A 20,348-nucleotide genomic window follows, 5' to 3' on the forward strand; every position below is an offset into this window, starting at 1 on the left:
TAAGCTTATTAAGATCTTACTTTCCCTAATTATGGTATTGAAGTAATAAAATTGTTAAAAGCTCTATAGTAATTTATATGGACCATCAGGAAAAGTATCCAATAGATACAGTGAAATGCAGTAATAGAATAAAATTCAAGCTAATTGACACAACTATCATTGGATTAAAGGGACAACTTAAATGTTTATTTCCTATATTCTTAGAGGATTCACAAGGTCTTAAAAAATATAAAGTAAATTTGGGTGACACAAACAAGTGTTTACTAGTTAAGTTTGAGAAGAGAGTACTAGAAAATTCAAATAGGAATTTGTGGGAAATCCTAAGATTACAATATAATACATGGGAAACCTTCAATTTTAAGATAACACAATGTAAACCAAGAATAGTAAATGATAATAAAGTAGACGAATCTTTGAGTTTGGATTTCAAAGATTACATTTTATTTAACAGATATTATATCATAAATATTTTGCTTCTAGCATTATTTTATTGGAGACTTTTAAAAAAGTATAAATATAGGAAAGTATTATATTTTATATCTAGAAGTTCAATGATTGAGAAACTTGATTTAGAGATATATGACAAACATATAACAACAAAGGTACGTGTTACCATATATGATCAATTAACCTGATTAATTGTTTTGATTATTAATAATTTGATTAGGACCTTCTTAATATATCAAATTCAAGTAAAGATTCTGAATTGCTAATTTTTATGGAATGAAAGTTTGACAGTAGCGCCGCAAAATATATCTGAGTCAATTTATGAACTTAGTTAATATGGGAAGTCTTATGGAGAATAAGCAGGCTACAGATAAAAAAAATTTGGGAAATGTCAATAATGTCTCAAACTTATTTTGGGAAAATCAACTAGCAACAATTGCTGGAATGTTGGATAATTTTACAGAAATTCATGAGATAGATTTGAGTAATTCTCAGGACTTTTTAATTGCATTGAGACAACATCCAAAGATATGTACTGACAAATTTTTATGTGGACTGGATGCTGGTTGTGGAATTGGTCGTGTTACATCTATCCTCGCACCATTATGTAATGAAATTGATTTACTAGAATCAGTTAGTAAACATTTACAGGTAGCTATGGATAACATAAAGTATACTAACTCCTACCACAGTAATCTACAAAACTTTGAACCCATTGCTAATAGATACGATATTATATGGATACAATGGGTCGTCCAATATTTATCTGATGATGAATTATTAAATTTCTTAGTCAAAATGAAGAATGGATTAAAATATAATAGTATTGGTGATTCATCTAGTGTGATTTGTATTAAGGAAAATATAGAATTACATGATGTAGATGAATATGATGAAAGAGATGGTAGTATAATTAGATCTGTTTCTAAATACCTTAGTATATTTAAAGAAGCAAAGTATGAATGCATTTTAGAAATGGATCAAACATTTCTTCCTTCATCATTCAAACCTATTAAAACGTTTGCTATAATACCCATATTTAGTTCAGACTTATAATTAATCAAATAACTAGTTTGAAAAAATAAAATATTAACAATATCAAACAGATCTAGCTTCTAGTTGATCAATCATACGTTTATTAGCAATTTCGAAGAATTTCTTCTCTATTAAATGAAGTTCTGGATGACATAAAACAAGTGAATGTAGTGGTTCTCCAAAGTCTACAGAGGATAACTGTTCTAATGTACCAGCTAAAATCAGTTGATTCTTTGAACCTATCCTAGCTACTCCAAATGCTAATGTACTGGGTAATGCCACTCTCTCATTTCTTTTCTTCTCAATTATATATAATTGTTTAATTGCTTGATTAATATTCATATATCTGGGAGATTCAAAGATGGGTAGATTTCGCATCATATTATCTAATGATTGCTCTTTAACCTTAATATCAAGTAAGCACAAAGTATGTAATCCTTGCTTCATATTAAGCTTGACTTTATCATAAAAACTTTCTGGTTGCCAATTATTATCAAAAAATGGAATTGAAACTGTTTCACCAAACTTATATACTTGTAAACCTGTAGCACCTATCGCTGATATTATACTTGCATTGTGGATGATTTCAACTTGTATATTCTTTTCATATGCTCTTAACATTAGGTCAGAGTGGGTTGTAGCACAAAGTGGATCTCCTACAACTAATAAAACTACTTGTTGATTAGTTGCTTCATCTAACATTATATCACTTCCTTCTTCTATAAATTTTCGATCAGCTTCAATAATAGTTTTCTTCCCTAAAACTTTTTCTATATTAGCATTTGGTGACAGAATAGCTGTGTATGATTCTAAATATATCTTATCAGCACTTTCTATCACTTCTAAGCCTCTTAATGTTATATCTTTCTCATCACATAGACCAATACCTATAAAATATAGCACCATATTTATATCTTTAATATTGTTAATAACGCACTTTTGGTCTATTCTAGTCGAGACTGCATCTTCATCGCTTCATTTCAAATAAATTTCCTAAAAGAATGATAAATGTCACAGGAGACACGTTCTAGAAGGAGGCGGTCCATTCTCTCTTTAAATTTAAGCCAATTAGATTCTTTTTGGCTTCTTTAATATATTCTTCTGGATTTCTTGGAATTTAGCCTCATCTATATTATCATCATTTGAGTTTTCTTCATATTGTGCAAAAATTTGAGTAAGTCTCTTATTGCGTTTCATCATATTACCTTTTATAGCTAATACTAAATTATCCATATTACCAATATTTGCTTGTTTCTCTTCTCTAACTCTTTGTTTCTTCCATTTCTTAGTTTTCTGGCGTATTTTATTAATAGAACTATCAAATTTATCTCTCTTAGGTAATAATTGGTCCTTAATTGCCTTTCTAATAATATCTATATAGTAGTCTATATCCTCAGCTTCACAAAAGGGTATATATTCTAGTAAATTAGTGCAGTCACCATCAAATTTATTATATAAATAACATATATCCTCCCACTCATCATTAGATCCCCTATATATCTTTTTATACTCTAAAATATCTTGTATTGTAACTTTTTTTGTAAATTGTTTGAAAAATTTAGTTAGGTTGTTCCATTTACTAGAATTATCATTATAATCATCTTCTATATAGCCACTTTCATCATATTCAGCTCGAGATTGCTCATCTCGTAAAACTTCATAAGCTTTTTGTAGATTTTGGAAACGTTCCTTACTAGTTTCATCACACCTATTCTTATCTGGGTGTAAGGCTAGAGCACGAATTCGATATTCACGCTTGATTTCAGCTGCAGTAGCATCAGGAGACACCCCTATAATCTCATATAGGCGTGTATCCTTAACCATTATATTATAAAAACAAGCTAATTTATTTGTCTAAATTTAATTAAGCACACTTAACAACCTCACATAAAGTAAATAGGCGCTGAATTTGTACTGCCTATAATATTCAAATTCCTTACAATAAAGTACAAGTTAATATTTATATTCTCCTTATTTCTTAAAAAATTAAGTACTTTATACTATATAATATGCGATAAGGACATAATGAGTCTTAATAATAATTTAATATTCCATTATTTCGTTCCTTTATTAGACTTGTCACACTTTTCTATCACCTTATTGACGTAAATCTTCATTTCTTCTAAATTTAAGTATGCTGGGAGATATATTGTGAGTGTGTTTGGATCTATCTTGATCTCTTGTAAATCACCATACTCATTTTTTTGTGGAATTTCCATAATTCTGATCTTACCTTGCAAAGCTCCAGGAATACCATATCCAGTAGTACCTGTAAAACAAGACCAGAAAATGTCCAACTGAGAACTCGAGATATGAAATTTAATTACATTGAAGAAATAATCGATAATCAATTTTTTGTGATAAAGTTTAAATTCTTCAGATTCAGCATAAAAGTACTCCGGTATTCTTTCAATTTCCTTAAAAGGTTCAAATTCCATCATTCTAGATCCTTGTATATATTCTTGTAACTCTTCTGAATTAAACATATAGAAGAATCTCTTGGGAATTATATCATAAATTCCAGTAAGGAAATTTTCTATTTCATCTTCGGCATACTCCTCCATATAATACCTTTGGAGTATGTATATATAAACTTCTAATAAGGCTGTATTATGAATTTCAAATGGTTCTACTTCAGTTTGAGAATACTTTCTATGCTTTGGGATTTCAAATAAAAGAGGGGTTTTAATCTTATAATATTCTAGTGCCTTATCAACTCCATACCTGACTATTTTTTTTTCTTTCATATCTGTAATACTCATTTTTGCTTTTTTTAATACAGCAATATACTTTGCAATGTTATTATTTAAAATTACAGCATCTTGTTGTCTATTTAGGGACTCACCAACTATTTTTTTAAAAAAAATTGTAGGTAATTTAAGATTCATAGGTGTCTCGTTGAGTATACAGAAACCATATATACGTCCTAAAACACGCATCAGAACATCTGGTATTTCTAAATTAAGCTCATTTTCTGTTGATCCATAGGATTTATCTCCATATTTAAGAAATCCGAATATTTTTTTAGTAATAGGATGAGTTATTTGAGCATCTATATCTCCCTCAATGTTCTCTTTTGGTTTAATATAACATAGGACATTCACTTTATTTATTTCACTAAAGTTGGGCTTAGAACTAGCAAGGGGATTTCCACTTGAATCAACATATTTACACTCTAAAAAAGGATTTTCTTCCCAAAAATCTTCATGAGTTAATTGTCTGCTTATAATCTGACAAAATTTTCTCATTCTGGACCAAGTGAGTATTTCAGGGACTGTCTGATAATGAGTAAAAATATTATTTTCTTCATCCCCTTTAAGAAAAGAGTCAGACCAGTGAAAATTAAAACTTTTAGTAAGCTCCTTAGGGGATCTTTTAGAAAAGAACAATATAGCTTCAAGCAGAGTATACTTCGATTTTTGTATTTCAACAGTTTCGACACTTTTGGAGGGGTAATTGGGAGAAATTTGTAATAGGTAAGTTTGAAACAGCATCCTCATTAAAATTTTACTATAATAACCTTTCAACTCACTCTGGGAGATACCCTTTCTTAATAATTTACATATATGGTTAATTTGATTGTTTTCAGTATATTCTTCAGATTTCAAGTCTTTTTCCTCATTATTTTCTAATAGAATAAAACTTTTACTCTTAGTACTTAGATGTTTTTCACCACTATCATTTTTTTCAGTATTTTCCATTTCTTCTAAATCATCTGGAATTTCCGAGAATGACGGGAAAATAAAGTTTTCATGTAGCATATTTACACACCTATCAGAGTCTATAATTTGAAAAGCCAGATGTGAAGGTAAGAAATTGTGTATATTTGGAAGATATTTCGGTATTGAGTTTTGAAAAGTATAGGTATTCTTCCTGGAAAATGCAGAAGATAATCTTAAATGAATCAATAAAAGAAACATTTTTAGTCCATTAGCTATATATTTATTTGAATTAATATAATCTTGAGTAAAAACCTTAGATTTTGTTATTAATTTGATATTTTCCTTTTTAAGCAATATATCTTTATTAATTGATTTATTTATGGAATAATCAATGTAGTTAACTAGCATATGCTGATATAAAGTTTGAATACGTAGCGAGGTATCACTACGCAAGATTTTACTTCTATACTCCACCATAGTGAGTAAAGGATTTTCACTAGTAAATGAAGAAGTATAAATTTTCATAGCTTGAAGATTTGTGGCATACATAGTATATATGAAGTTTACAAGTGTATCATTATAGACAGTTAACGAATATATTTTAAAACAAGTTTCACGTCTTCTATCATTAGAAGTTTGAAGTAGATAAATTAAAATATGTTCACAAGTATTAATAAATGATTTGAGACTTGAATTAACATTAATAATTGAAATTTTAGCTCCAAAAGGGATCAAAAAATAAAGCTTTTCTCGAATATCTTTAGGATCTTGAATATTTTGAAATTGTTCAAACTCTTTCCAAAGTGAAACTACAATTACAGTGACTTTTGGAGGTAGAATAAACAGTTCAATAAGCTGATGGACAATTCCCAAAGGTTTCATATAGTATGGGAGTAGATTGTTAGTTTTATTAGTCCAATATAATGGAATTTCATTCCTTCTTGTATATTCAATACTTAGCTTTTCCTTATTAATCTCATTTAAAATAGTATCTAAAACCTCCATACAGGCTTTAGTAATTTTGGAGGCTAAATCTTGCCTTAGGTGACTATATATATCTTTTAGAGTAAGCTTTGGGTAATAAATCTCATGGCAAAAATGATGAGGATTTAATAGCAATTTAGTATCGTCTTCTTGAAATGTTTTACTTTTATAATAGAGATTCTGATTGTAGCGTTCCTTTTCAAACATAGTGCAAAGGACTCTAAAAGCTAATGTCTGCACAGACTGGCCCATCTCTAATAAGTTACTCAGAAGCGTATTTCCATTGTTATTTAATGACTCAAGTCCAGCTTCTACAATTTTACTTTCTTCAATTTTCATTAGATTTTGGAATCTCAAAACTATTAGTGAGTGAAATGGAAATTTCTCTTGGGAGCAACGAAGAGGCCATCTTTTGAGTTTTAAACATATAGAATAACCGATATTTTCCGGCCAATAAAATGTTTTATATTTTGAGATACTATCGGTAACATAATCAACACAGGAACCAAAAGTGGGAGCAGAAGCCAATAAACTTGCCAAGGAGCAAAATGATTCGGGTGGAAAGTGAATAACATATTCACTTTGGAATTTCATGAATTCCCCCTTTATTATATCTGCAATTTCTCCATATTCTTGTTTAGAATCTGTATCTGAATATGAAGTACATTTACTTGACAGAGGCATATTTGAACAAATATGAAATGCCATATTATAATCTACAGTGGGGATCTTTAGAAATAAATTAAGGATATACTGTAAAAAGGATGTTTCATTCATCAAGGTAATCAGACAGTTGTAAATAAAATTTGGTAGCTTGTATAATATTACAAGTTTTTTAACTATTTGGCACAAAGTATTATTATTATCTTCTATATCTTTATATAAAGACTTATAAATATCACTAGAATTTATATCTCCAGATCCTAGTGCTTTGTCATCACTTATTCTGGACTCAGAAACAAATGAATAAATAGCTTTTGCAAAGGCCAGTTCAATGACTCCATCGAGAAGACTATCATTACTACAATACCCTAGTAAGTCTTGCGATTTGCATCCAATAACAGCAATATTTGGTTTTGTTTCAAAATCAGACGCTAGTTTTTCAAGACAATACATGCTATTTTCAATTAAAGATAAATTTGTAAATGTTGAAGCTTTAATAGTTTCAACAATTTTTTTAGCCATTTTAAGTTTGATATATTTGGCTTTCCAATTATCCCAAATATCCTGTACATTATATTTATAGACTCGTTCTTTCAATACAAGTTCTAGTAAGACCAGTATCTGTGAATTATTATTGAGTAATTTATCCCAATATTGAATATATTGTTGATAAGCATCTTGATCTAAACTATCTTTAACATGAGTCAAAGTTTTTATTTGAAGTGAATCTATATAAAATCCTGTTTTAGAATTGTCTATCTCCTCATATTGTTTTTGATAAGCACAAGCTATAATGTCACATGCAATACTTACAATTTTGTAGATCTGAAAAGTACTCAAAAAAATATTTGAAGATATCATATAGTAATAAAGAAAATTTGCATTTTTAACTATGAAATCTGGATCTAAAGCATTTAATTCAAGATTCCAGCCCATTTCCACCATAAATTGTAAATTATTATCTAGTAAGACTGCTTTTTGAAAATTAAAAGTTGCAGATTGATCACCAAGAATATACTTTAATCCATAATTAACTGCTTCATTTATAGAATTCATTTGAGACTGATTAATATCATCAACAAATAATGCCTTATTTTTCTGAGAAACTTTTTCATTGTTAAAAGGAAAAATTACAGGGGAAATCTCAAAATTAACTTTTTTTTTAGGACTTTCAACTCCTGTATATATAAACAAATTTCCATTTATATCTCGCCTATTCATTACCTCAAATGCTATATTACAAGAGCTGTATATATACCATTTGAACAATCTTTGAATATTCTCTTCAAATCTAATTAATAAGTCATATTTTGAAAACTGTTGCATATATAAAGAAGCTTTTGAATGGATAGTTTCGCCGTTAAAAGATAATAACTCAGCCAAATTATACTTTTTTTTATTAACTGAATATGACTTAAATAATTTTTTGATAAAAGAGTTTCTAACATTACGAATAGTATTAAAATAGATTTGATAATAATTTCCAGATTTCATCTTTGGATAACAATTAATTCTGTTATCATTAAAAAGTATATTCATCTGTTTGACGCATATATTCATGAAGTTAACTTTGTTGTTGACAGCCCTAAATATCATTCCACTTATTTGACGTTCTGTTAGATTCCAATTTTCACTTTTATCTAATTTTTTCTTTTTTTCAGAGTTTTTAGGACATACATCTGTGTTGTATGAATCTATAGGAGGAATATAGATACTTAGTTTAGATTTCATATTTTCTTCAATTCTTTGTGGGGGAATAGGAAGTTCAGGATGAAAAAAAGACCAAATTTCTCTTTTTTTATAAAAAAATTTTTCCAATTTATTTTTAATGAGATGAGTACTTCTATATTTAATCCCGATACTTAGGAAATATTCTGATATAGCACATAGTTCTTTTGGCTCAAACCACGGGTTATGTAAACGTATGAGCGTTGGTATTTGTCTTGAAGGAAATGCTTCTAACATTCCATCCCAAATAGTACCTGCAACTTCTTTTAAAGAAAGTACTTCTCCATGAAATAAGGAAGCCATTGCTGATGCTAAATTTCCAGCGTAAATATCGTAAATATCTTGAACATCTGGTGTAACTGCAAAGGGAAAAGATACAGAACATGAAATTTGAGTTTTATATGCTTCCAAACATTTCTTTTCAAAATAGTCTCCTGAAAAGTTTTGAGTTAAATTTAAGTTGGTACTTTGTAAGTTCTGTCTAATTAACTGTTCTAGTGAGTAAACACAGTACTGAATATAGTAGGGTTTTTCAGAAGGCTTAAGTTTTGGTGTATTCCACAATTTAGCTTTACTCCTAACTATAAAATCAGAATTTAGTGTACCCAAAGGGGGGAGTCTAACTGCAAGTGTTTTAGCTATATTGCAAATATCATTAAAACTTATGGAAGGAATCCATTCATGCAGAACCTTTGCTAAACTTAAAGCAAGTCTATCACTTTTACGATTATAGAAAGATGTCAGAGGCATCTCTATAGATTTTACAGATTTGTATTCTTGCCGTTCAACTAGTATACCATTTGGGCATGTTATATAATAGGGGAATTTTTTTTCTAGATCATCAAGAAGTTTCTTAACTTTTTGGCTATTGATATCGACATAAGTAAATTCATCTATCCATTTTGGAAAATGTATAAAATTCCTACTTTCCAAATCAGAACCATTAATATTATATTTACTTTTATATTTATAGTTAAATATAGTACTACTATATATATTATTTTTATTAATAATTTTGTCAAAATTATATAGATCTAGGGTTTCAGTCATACCGACCCATCTTTTAACTACAAACCAGATATTACAAGCCATATTAATACTTATAAATCTATTCAAAAATAAATGAAAAATCTGATAAATACTTATAATAGCTGATAGATCTTTTGATGACTTAGAAGGAATTGGGAATCCTTGTAAATTCAAAAATTTAGATACTGGATGCAACTCACTTGCATTAAAAGGAGGAAATCTAATATTCCATTGGGGTTTTTGAATTGCTCCAAACCTTTCTAATACTATAAGGATATTTCTATCTAAAGGAAATGGATCTTTCTCATGCTGAAAAAGAATTTGATTATCATAACTTCTTAAGTATCTTGGTAAATAACCTCCTCCTCCCCAAAGTAAAACATTGGCCCATATGTGCCAGGCATCCTCCACAGTAAAGATAGCTCCTATACAATAATATATTATCCTGTAAACAAATCCAACCGATGTAAAAGTTTGACTATATAATATACTTGGGGGATATAACTCAAGAAGAATTGGAATATAAAATTTAACATTTGAATATGCAAGAGGAGTCATATTTTCTCTTAATAGAGATTTTTCAGAGTTAAGAACAAAATTTTCACCAGTTAAATCAATTGCAAATATCCCATTCCTATATATTAATGAACTCAAGCTGATTAGTAATAAAAAATCATCATTAGTAGGAAAATTAGGTAACTTATTTGCAACATATGATCCAATTGGACGAGATCGAATCATAATAGCATATTCTGGAGAATAACTGAGTTCATTTGGAACAATATAATTTAACATTACAAGGGTTTCCTTCCAAAGATCAAATATATTTTTCTCTGTTAAAAATAGTTTATATTTTATTCTAACGTAATTCCACAAAAATTGACAGCTCATTAAGGGATCTTCCAACTTTATCATCATATTAGCACTTATCATTGATCTAAAAACAGTATCATCTTGATTTAATTTAATTGCAAAAGATTTTGCTTGTATATAATTGATGTCAAGTCTATACCCTGCATAGTGCCCATTATTTTGAAACTCCTGAATAGCAAGGTCGCTGCTTTTTTTATAGAGAGCATAACTAATATTTTCAAAAGATATATCGTGAATTACTTCAGGTACAAATGGTCTTCCAGAAATTTGTTCAGGTAATGATAGTACCACTAGTAATATGCTCAATAAAAATGAAAATATTCCTTTATATACCATCATAGTTTCATATTGATTAAAGTTATGATTAAAATATCAATTGAGACTAAGATTTTTAGACGACAATATATCCCAAGTAGATATATTTTCTTTTTAATATTGTTCTCTAAACATATAGTAAAAGATCTTAAGTTATAGCTTATATTATCTCCTATATATTAAAAAAGCCAATATCTTTCCTAAAGAAAATCTCCACTCAGAAATAAATTTGTATAATAGTCAAAGTATTTTTAAAAACCTTTATAAAACTTAATGATTGAGATAGCCTATAAATAGTTTTAAAGCCTTCTTCAGGTAGTTTATTAGTAGAATAAGTAAAAGAATCTGATTTTTTTTTAATATTGCGAAAATTTAGGTTATAGTTAAACTTCACCCAATTGTATATCTTATTTTAGGCTTTTAATATTTCGTTTTTCTAGTATTTTAATAAGTACCTAGATAACTCATATTAGATCCATACAGCGCCATATTACATGAACTGATGTAGGACAAGTTTTGGCTAATTGAATATAACTATCTGATAATTTAACAGCTGAAAACTTTATATTAATGATTATTTAATTGGAATAAGTAGGACATATATCTAAATATAATCATTTTTTAAAATAAAATATAGTCTGGTAAGTTTTAAATATTGTTTGTGCTGTTGAAAGTTAAATTATAAGGCATTGGATCTAAAAATTAAGTTTTTCATTTATTTCTTTTGAAATTAGAAATTTTAATATAAAAATGCAAAATAGATATAATGGTGATTAATCTGAGCTTTAAGTATTTGACTTTAGGTTTTATTCTGTGGAATATTACTTACAGGAATACCTTAGCAACAAATATAGGTGTAAGTGAAGAAATCATAAGCCTAAGTATTAAATAAATGTTAATTTTTTTTTTTAAATAAATATTTAGGAAAAAGCTATACAAAATAAAGGAACAGTTTTACTTTCATCTGAAGATAATTACAAGAGAATTGTTGATATAGCAAGAGGTTTACAACACACATCTCACATTGGTATGACTGAAGTATTGGATTCTAAAACAAGTTTCACAATGAATAAGACTGATAACAAAGAGAAAATAACTCAAATTAATCGTGAAAATATAAAGGATGATCTTGATAAAGTAGTAATTACAGAGGAAAAGCTAGTAATAAAAGAAGGTTTAGTTCAAGATTCATTTAAGGTTTTTGCAGATACAGCTAGAGCTGTTGGAATTCCTGTAAACTCTTATATTGCAAATAATGAAGTTCACCCAACAATTTATTATGGAATTTTAGATGCAAAAACACTTTTAGATCTTTATTACTTTGATTTCGATATTCAAGAAGATATAGAAAGCCTACATGGAATATCTACAAATAGCTGGGTCTCTGGATCTTTGAGGAATTTAATACTTAAGTCATCACCCATAAGTCCTTTAGGTGTTTTATTGATGAGTTATGCTGAGCAAGGAGTTCATTGGATATCTCCTATTCAGGGACAAATTATAGAGCAAAAATTTAATGTTTCAGATGATGACTATATAAGTTCTAAATCAGCAGAATATATATATAATCCAGTAGATAAAGATTTGAAGGGAAAAGAGTCGGAAAATAATAGTTTGGAATTAGGGAAAGTACAAGTAGAGAAAGCTGAAGTAGAACTTATTAAGGAGCAACTTTTAGGTAAAGATGTGCTCTTAGGTAATAAGGTAGAAATACAAGGAATAAAGAATACAAATACCTCGAGTCCTTCATATACAAAGCCAGTTCAAACTAAAATGCAAAGAGAAAACTCAGATTTATTGACTATACTAAGTGAACTTGGTTTTAACAATGATGCTCTTTCAAAATATATAGACTCAAAGCCTTAACAATATATAGATTCATCTTAGAGAGTGCTCAATAGTTCAGTTAAATTTGAAATATTTTCTAATTTATTCCAAAATCCGTGGTTTTAGCTTTTTTAATAGTAATAGATTAGGAACACTTCTCAAGTTGTTTGGGTACGTTTTGCACCTCTTAGCGGGTATATGAGACGAGACGGCGCTTAAGTCCTCAAACTTAGTATTATATACCCATAAAATTTACTTCAGACAGATATATAGTCATAGTGACATTGTCGTGACAGCCTAGTTACCACCCATTATATATTTGGTGTGGAGGTATTAATAGGTGAGTGGATTTTCATTTTGAACGGTGAGCCTATATATCCTTGATATAAAACACAATCAATATATTTAGAGCAATATTTATGATCTCTTTTAGACAGAACTAATAAAACTCAAGAAAGTTTTATAGGTTTTATTATTTAGTGTGGTGTGCTTTGGAAATTTATATATTTAGACCAATGTCACTATTATGAAGGATGTATTGATTAAGATGAACTCTGGGGATATATTAGGAGATTCTAATAAGATGAATATATATGAAAGGAATACAGGGACTTTGTCGGATTGTTCTGAGAATAGGGTGGAATCTTTAGGTCTTGATGATAAGATAAATAATACTGTTGAGGAGAGTTTAGTGGGAGAAGCAGATGTGGAAATAAATGGAGATCTTCTATATAATGATTTGCAAAGGAAAGATAGAGAATTAATTAGTAGTGTGGATGAGGATAGTTTGAACGTTATTAAGAACACTAAGAAGAGTAATAATATAGATATGTATGGAGATATAGAGGCTGATGAGATTATAGCTAAAGCCATGTCTCTAAGGAGAAAGTCTAATGGTGAAAGGATGGCAAAAAACTTAAGGAAGAGCAATAAGGAAGTTCAAGATACAGCTAAGTCTAGCTCTAATTCTATCTTTATTCCTAGACCCTTTTTTCAGCGTCTTACTGATTCAATCTATCGCAGATTAATAATTGGATCCTCTAACCAAATTAAGCTGGTAGGCTTAATATCTGCAGCTAGATTATTGGTAAGATTGTATGAAGAAAATACAACTGAGTTACCGAAAGATGAAAGTATTCAACATAATATTCCATTATTATCATGTCATGTAGGGGACTGGCAGCCTTTAGATTCTGATAGAGTTATAGTTTCAACTTCTTCGCTTTCTAAGGAGATATTTGGATGCCAGAAGACGTCTCACACTCCTCCACTCATTAACAGGATGCGAACTATATACATTGTAACTCCTTTAAATTATGATGGAAATAAAGTAGGTGGAGGTTATAGAGGAGGAGGAAGTGATCCACTATCTAGGTTAGTTACCAAATGGAGAAATCTGAGTACTGCAGATATTCAGGACTTTGCTTATATAACAGACAATGGCTTTGATTTGAAATATAATGGATTTTATATTTTGTATGCTAAATCTAGTCACCCAGGAGCAGTATGGAGGCAATTTTATTCTGCTAGAATGAGAACAAATGCTTTTAATAGTAGGCATCAAGTTTTAATAAATTCTACGCATTCATCAAGACTAATAAAATTACATACTATCCACTTGCAAAAAGATGGGTTAGACTTACCTATTGGTATGGCATTGTTTGAAGATCATACTGAGGCTTTGGCTATGACAGAAGCATGCTCAACAGCTGAAATAAAAAAATCTACTGATTCCTGTCCAAACAATGGGTTGAATTCTGTTGTATCTACAACTACTGATACAATTACAGATGAAAGTACAATACTTGGAGGTTTAAAAAGTCCTAAGACACTTTTAATTAATGATGAAACATCTCAAAATAATAACACTTCTGAGAGATTAAATACTCTTAATTTTACAATAGGGGCATCAAGCAACAATAATCAGAACATTTTACCTAATTGTGCGAATATGATAAATTCTTCATTAGGAAGAGATGGACAGTCTTACCCAAATTTACTAGAGGGGGCTATGAATGGGATGAATAATCAATTGAATATGAAATTATGCATGGATGGGAGTATACTTCAGTCTCATGCGAATATGATAAGCAACAACATAGCAGCCTCCTTTGCAAAGGATTCAGTTGAGCTCTTGCTACTATATAGCTTCCGATCCCTACCACAAAAATTACAAAGTGAACTAATACATACTATATCATGTTTGAAATTTGTAAATCCTGACACATTCTCCGCTATTTTGAGGTCATCCTTAGATGCTGCTTGTCTTCCAAATACTATGAACAACCATATACAAGGAGTTGCATGCTCGAATTTGCAATCTGACAGAATTTCTATTGACCAATTATCTCTACAGCTCCGGAATATACAAGGAAACTTGGATTTGTCTTCTACATCTCCTTCACTATTAAATTCACTTGTTTCATATATACCTTCAATAGCTGGGAATTCAAATATTGATAACAGTTCAGCAGGAACCTTTATGTCTAATGGAAACTCACCTAATCAGGGGCTTTGGGCATTACTTTCAACCCATACCCCGAATAACCAAGGAAACTCTGTATTTAGTGGTGGGAACTCCACCATATCTCAAAATTCTAATGCTACCATGCTAAGTGGACTTACAAATTCTCAAATCATTGTATAGAATTGGTTTTTAACTGGAATTTCTACTACTGAAAATTTAGATTCACATCGATGAATCTATAAATTATAATATTTTGTACTCTGAGTATTTAATTCACTTCGTTGAATATACAAGATGTATACAAGCCTTGTTTTTACTAGCAGATAAATTCAAGGCTTTTAATTTAACTGAAATCTGCAACTTTGTTGTGAGAAATAATGATAGGCTTATTATGAGAGATTTTTTAAATGATTAATAACGTATTTCTTATTTGATAATATAAAGACCTGAAGTTTATTGACTACTCTAATTTCTACACATTTCGTTCAACTTCACTAAATCATATCTGAATAGAAGTTGGAGTTACTAGTATGCTGTACAAGGAAAGGATCCCCAACTATATTTAATTCATCTTTATCTATGGAGTCTTGATTATTTCCTGAATTTTGAGGGTATTTGATTTCATTGGAATTGGCTAATAGATCCGTATTAGTTTGATTTTCTACATACATTAAATGTGAATATTCATTACATGTCTTTAAGGTGCTTAACTGTCCGTGTTTATTTTGCATAGAACTTTTTTCTATAAAAGCATTCTGTAAAGGTTGTATAAACGGATTTTGATTGTCTTCTATTTGGTAATAGCTTTGTTTATCTTGTATAATTTCATCTTGATTAACCCAAAAAGGTTGATTATCAACACCTTTTAGTAGCTTAGATGAGTGTTCGATGAATTCAGCATTATCTTCTCTTATATTACCTTCATGATATATTAAATCAGAATTCTTATATTGCATCTCTTCTACATCTTGATTTTCTTGTGTATATAGCTTCTGTGCAATATTTTCTGTAGAACTGTTAAGGTCACCATCTTCCATATACATTGTAGAAAAAAAGTTATACATAGCTTCTGTAACTTGATTAGAGGCAATAGTTATATTATCAACAGCATCCAATAAAACTTTATCTACACAGTTGTTATTTTCACCAATATCATCTCTATTGTGTTTATTTTTCTTATATCTCGATGTTACTTGTTTAGTTAGCGTTTCTATATTTTGTTCTATAATACTGAAAGCATGAATAAGTTCATCATTGGTTGAAGTTGGTGTTACAATCTTATATATAAACATTAAAAATAGACAAAATATTACAACAGTAATTATTAGATTATTTGCAAAGTCATTAGATATGAAAATATCCAAATGAATATAGTATAACTTCTCTACAACTTTATTTATAATATCATCTGCTCCCATTATACCTCTATTCAAAATTATACTAAATCCAATAAGGAAATATTTTAACAAAGAGGGTTCATACCCATTGACTAATCTATAGATAATTCAAGTGGTTAAATATTATATATTAAAAACTTGGGTAACATTGAGATGAATTAGATCGAAATCACTCACCTGCTAAGGTCCCAAAATCTATGATTATATACATATTCATCATCAAAATGTCTAAAATGCCACAATCCCAAAAAATAAAAGCTAGTAAAAATTACACACGGAATCTTGATAAAGTAATTAATTCCCATTTGCCTATTATCTATGGTACAATCTCGTAAAAAATTGAACCAATAAATACAAATTTGCACTTTCTTTTATTGCTTGAAATTTTCAGAACTCACTATTTTTATTATTTTTACAACTTTCATCTTCTATTTGGGTTATTCAATAATGCCCCCCTTTTTTACCGCCTACATGTACTATAAGCTACAGACACAACATATATATTGCTCAATATCAAATTACTTTATAGGTCTCCAAAGCATGTAAATATCTTCTTCTAAGTATCCATTAATATTAAATATAGAAAAAAAATTAATAAGGTAAAATTTCGTCACAATTTAGCTAGATTTTAGCTAGATAGTAGTCCTCAAAAAAATTGCATTTATACTCAGGAATAATAATGTTTAATTTAAAACTCGTATTAGTATACTTTTCTAAGAACTCAGACTTTAAAGCTCTTACTTTTAAATTTAATAATAAAAAAAAAATATTAGAAGTGACAAATAATACAAGTTCATAGTTCAATATTATTTTAGCTTCAATATTGTCATTGTTACTGTCATTATAGTGACAATATTATTTCTAGCCAGCTAATTAAGTTACAACAGAACTAATTAATTTTAAATAATAAATTCATCATATCCTAATATTTTAGGTAATATATAATGTAGACACCATGTTGTACATGTCTTATTGAAAGATGTGATCTACTAAAATGCACACAGTTCAATAGATTATTGTAAAGCTTAGTCCCCACTTAAGACCGCATAAAATATCGTACTGTGCAATATAATATGTAGACATAGACATGGCGGGTATTTTTCGTATACCCCAATTGCAAGATTTTCCATATTGATGGTGAGTGTAAGCAGATTCATAGGACTAAGACGATCGAAGAAAAGCAGTAATTCAACATACTTTTAGCTATCTAATGAAGTAACTGGTATCTATTGGATGTTTGGAATTGGTGCTATTCCTAGTTTTTCTCTATGGATAAAAAGTTTTAATTTACCAATTTAAATGTAATCGCCTTGATTTTACAGCTTTAAGATTTCCGTTAAAAATTATTCCGAGTTAGAGAAAAGAACGAAAGTATAGTATTTACGTAATTTATACCGTATAAAGAAATATGTTTCACTTGCAAAATGGATGTTTTTTGGACCTACGCAGTTATCCAGAAAAACATCTTCAGCAATCCGCAATAAATTTTCCGTATTTTAATAACTCTTTATTATTTCCGATCATTAATATTGCTGATAATATTAATTTTGTCCAATTAACTGCTGGTGTAGTCGCAAAATCTACTGATTTGGATTCACCACATTCTTCAGATTATGTACCAGATAATAATAAAGTGGTAGGAACACTTAAGTCAAATACAGAATGCCAACCTGATATTATTGGAGATGGTTTGGTAGATTCTATTCAAACTGTCAAGGAGAAAGTTTTGCCTTTTCTAAGTGTTGATATGACCTCAAAAGTAGGTAGAGCTAAGGAATTTAGATCTCTATCTACTCCTGAATCTTCATTTTGTGAGTCTTTGTTCCAAACGTCTAGAAATAAAAAAATAAGAAAATCAAAGCAATTGAAAGTAAACAAAATATCTGTGAATAATACTTTGGACTCTTGTGAGTTGTCTAAGAATGGTCCTTTTCAAATGTGTAGATTATCACTTAAAGGTATTTACTATGATAGACGTAATCATGGCTGGCAGGTAAGGATTAGAAAACGTCGAACTGAGATATCACGTTATTTTTCTGCAAAACGTTATGGTGTTGAGCAATCATATGAGATGGCTCTAAAGTTTTATCATATGCATATTATTGGAAATAATCCGGGGATTTTAGAAACAAATAGTAAGAAGAAATATAATTATGATGCCATTAAGTCCCAAACTTCTGGATTAGGTCCAACAAATACATCAATTAATAAGATATCCAGTAGTTTTTATACCAAAGATAAATCTTCAGAAATAGTTAATTTTGATCTATGGAAAAATATTACAGTTAATTCTGTTTTAACTGAAGCAGATAATCTTTGGCGTGGACTTTATTATGATAATAGAAGCCATGGGTGGCAAGTACGACATAGAGTTGAAGGGACTGATTCTAGCAAATTTTTCAGTTCTTCAAAATATGGGGAAATAGATGCTCTTGCAATGGCTTTACAACATAAATTATCATTTTCTAATTTATTTTGTAGCATAGAACTAATTAAAAGTCTTATTGTTAAGCATATATATAAAATGGAGGATTTAATTTATTCTTCGAAATATGCTACAAATAAGATAATTATTAATGGCAATGAAGGTTTTGTTTCTTCAAATGATAAAAATGAAATTGACTTTAGTGTCTTCAGTACTAAATCTCATAATGCTCTTAATGTATGTTGTCAAAAGCTCAGAAATCCAGAATACTCTTGTTTTTCACATGAATTAATGCAATTAGCCGTTACACAGGTACGAAGTAAATATCCCGAAAAGGTATCTGTGAATACTTCCTTTATGAAGTATCCTTGTATTGTACAATTCTTTCCAACTTCTGTTCAGTATCAGAACTTGGTTAATCAATACTTCATTTGCGGCATGTAATAATTTCCATAATCAGTAATAGTTTTTGGGACTAGAGTATGCATGAATTAATAAACCAATATCAACATTCAAATTCATTTATATCTAAACCTGTACAATATAAGTTCAAACTTTATTTTCCGGAGTAGATTATTATATTGTGGGTTATATGTCTATCTTTATGTATTCACATTCTTTGTAAATTGGTCTATTATTTTTTATTTTTTTAGCTTAAATTTCTTAAGTTATAAGATATGAAGTTTTAGTCAGAATTGTACGATCTTCCCTTCAGATTTACAAAGGATTATCTTTTTTCAAGGGTGTTTATAAATACTAGTAATTCCGTTTTAATGGTATGTGTTAGTGATTTATTAATACCTATTCGGATGTACTTAGCTTTTATTTACTGTATTGCTAACCATTAACATGATTAATATTAGTAACAATTCGAGATTTAGTTATATTCCAAAGTTTATTTACTTAATTCTGAAGCTATTACCTTACAATAATAGGATAATCGAATGGAAGGTATTGTGTATGATAACAGGATCAATTTATCAAATATAGATATGGATGTAAGTGTAAAGTTTTTTAGTACTTCAATCCGATAAATATATGGAGGCTTAGATGCAATAACTGATTAAAATAAACATTTCGAATTTATTGAGACTATTCTCAATAATAGAGCCAGTAATCAGTTTAAAGATGGAAGTCCTTTATATAATACTACTGGAGATGAATTAGAAGTAGTTAAATATTGACGAGTAAATGATAAAGATAATTATTCTGTGGATAATAATAGTAACAAATTATATCAACTAAATACTATTTCTAATAATCCTGAAACTTTGTAATTAATATTGCATTTTCGAATTATTGGGACAAAAAAAAGATAGGGATATAAGGTGAGTATTATGATGATAGTGTCAAAAGTCTAATACAGACAGATCATATTTTATATTAAAGAATATATATTAGTTAATCTTAATAATTTAACTAAAGATATTCTTGCTGGTAATAATAATGAAGAAGTAAATCATAGAAAATTTCCCGATTAAATTGTAAAATTTAAC

At 29.1% G+C, this 20,348-nt stretch overlaps 9 protein-coding genes across 9 annotated transcripts, besides 10 other annotated features; 5 read left to right on the top strand and 4 right to left on the bottom strand.

Annotated features, from left to right (window-relative positions):
* Positions 1-77: 77 nt before the first annotated feature.
* CMU_008760 (uncharacterized protein) lies at positions 78-727 on the top strand (the record flags this gene model as incomplete). Its single annotated transcript, XM_002140698.1, has 2 exons — positions 78-602; positions 668-727. 2 exons carry the CDS (start codon positions 78-80, stop codon positions 725-727), a joined length of 585 nt encoding a protein of 194 aa, XP_002140734.1.
* A 56-nt stretch (positions 728-783) lies between these two features.
* CMU_008770 (uncharacterized protein) lies at positions 784-1,503 on the top strand (the record flags this gene model as incomplete). Its single annotated transcript, XM_002140699.1, has 1 exon — positions 784-1,503. The coding sequence occupies one exon, from the start codon at positions 784-786 to the stop codon at positions 1,501-1,503; it is 720 nt and encodes a 239-aa protein (XP_002140735.1).
* Positions 1,504-1,545: 42 nt separating this feature from the next.
* Positions 1,546-2,388, bottom strand: CMU_008780 (diphthine synthase family protein; the record flags this gene model as incomplete). The annotated part of the gene is made up of 1 exon (XM_002140700.1): positions 1,546-2,388. The coding sequence occupies one exon, from the start codon at positions 2,386-2,388 to the stop codon at positions 1,546-1,548; it is 843 nt and encodes a 280-aa protein (XP_002140736.1).
* Positions 2,389-2,550: 162 nt separating this feature from the next.
* On the bottom strand, positions 2,551-3,306 carry CMU_008790 (DnaJ domain-containing protein; the record flags this gene model as incomplete). Its single annotated transcript, XM_002140701.1, has 1 exon — positions 2,551-3,306. One exon carries the CDS (start codon positions 3,304-3,306, stop codon positions 2,551-2,553), a length of 756 nt encoding a protein of 251 aa, XP_002140737.1.
* A 230-nt stretch (positions 3,307-3,536) lies between these two features.
* CMU_008800 (HECT domain-containing family protein) lies at positions 3,537-10,760 on the bottom strand (the record flags this gene model as incomplete). Its single annotated transcript, XM_002140702.1, has 1 exon — positions 3,537-10,760. Exon 1 carries the CDS (start codon positions 10,755-10,757, stop codon positions 3,537-3,539), a length of 7,221 nt encoding a protein of 2,406 aa, XP_002140738.1. The 5' UTR covers positions 10,758-10,760.
* Positions 8,585-8,621: a sequence feature (AT_rich).
* Positions 9,462-9,536: a sequence feature (AT_rich).
* A 581-nt stretch (positions 10,761-11,341) lies between the features above and the next one.
* Positions 11,342-11,372: a sequence feature (AT_rich).
* A 60-nt stretch (positions 11,373-11,432) lies between these two features.
* Positions 11,433-11,488: a sequence feature (AT_rich).
* Positions 11,489-11,502: 14 nt separating this feature from the next.
* Positions 11,503-12,602, top strand: CMU_008810 (uncharacterized protein; the record flags this gene model as incomplete). The annotated part of the gene is made up of 2 exons (XM_002140703.1): positions 11,503-11,592; positions 11,661-12,602. The coding sequence occupies 2 exons, from the start codon at positions 11,503-11,505 to the stop codon at positions 12,600-12,602; spliced, it is 1,032 nt and encodes a 343-aa protein (XP_002140739.1).
* Positions 11,619-11,659: a sequence feature (AT_rich).
* A 487-nt stretch (positions 12,603-13,089) lies between the features above and the next one.
* CMU_008820 (uncharacterized protein) lies at positions 13,090-15,210 on the top strand (the record flags this gene model as incomplete). The annotated part of the gene is made up of 1 exon (XM_002140704.1): positions 13,090-15,210. The coding sequence occupies one exon, from the start codon at positions 13,090-13,092 to the stop codon at positions 15,208-15,210; it is 2,121 nt and encodes a 706-aa protein (XP_002140740.1).
* A 314-nt stretch (positions 15,211-15,524) lies between these two features.
* On the bottom strand, positions 15,525-16,448 carry CMU_008830 (uncharacterized protein; the record flags this gene model as incomplete). The annotated part of the gene is made up of 1 exon (XM_002140705.1): positions 15,525-16,448. One exon carries the CDS (start codon positions 16,446-16,448, stop codon positions 15,525-15,527), a length of 924 nt encoding a protein of 307 aa, XP_002140741.1.
* A 95-nt stretch (positions 16,449-16,543) lies between these two features.
* Positions 16,544-16,564: a sequence feature (AT_rich).
* Positions 16,565-16,993: 429 nt separating this feature from the next.
* Positions 16,994-17,025: a sequence feature (AT_rich).
* Positions 17,026-17,168: 143 nt separating this feature from the next.
* Positions 17,169-17,199: a sequence feature (AT_rich).
* Positions 17,200-17,317: 118 nt separating this feature from the next.
* Positions 17,318-17,340: a sequence feature (AT_rich).
* Positions 17,341-17,835: 495 nt separating this feature from the next.
* CMU_008840 (AP2 domain-containing protein) lies at positions 17,836-19,296 on the top strand (the record flags this gene model as incomplete). Its single annotated transcript, XM_002140706.1, has 1 exon — positions 17,836-19,296. One exon carries the CDS (start codon positions 17,836-17,838, stop codon positions 19,294-19,296), a length of 1,461 nt encoding a protein of 486 aa, XP_002140742.1.
* Positions 19,297-20,225: 929 nt separating this feature from the next.
* Positions 20,226-20,271: a sequence feature (AT_rich).
* The last annotated feature ends 77 nt before the right edge of the window (positions 20,272-20,348 follow it).

Source organism: Cryptosporidium muris, genomic scaffold, assembly GCF_000006515.1.
Source record: "Cryptosporidium muris RN66 scf_1106632373431 genomic scaffold, whole genome shotgun sequence".
NCBI lineage: Eukaryota > Apicomplexa > Conoidasida > Eucoccidiorida > Cryptosporidiidae > Cryptosporidium > Cryptosporidium muris.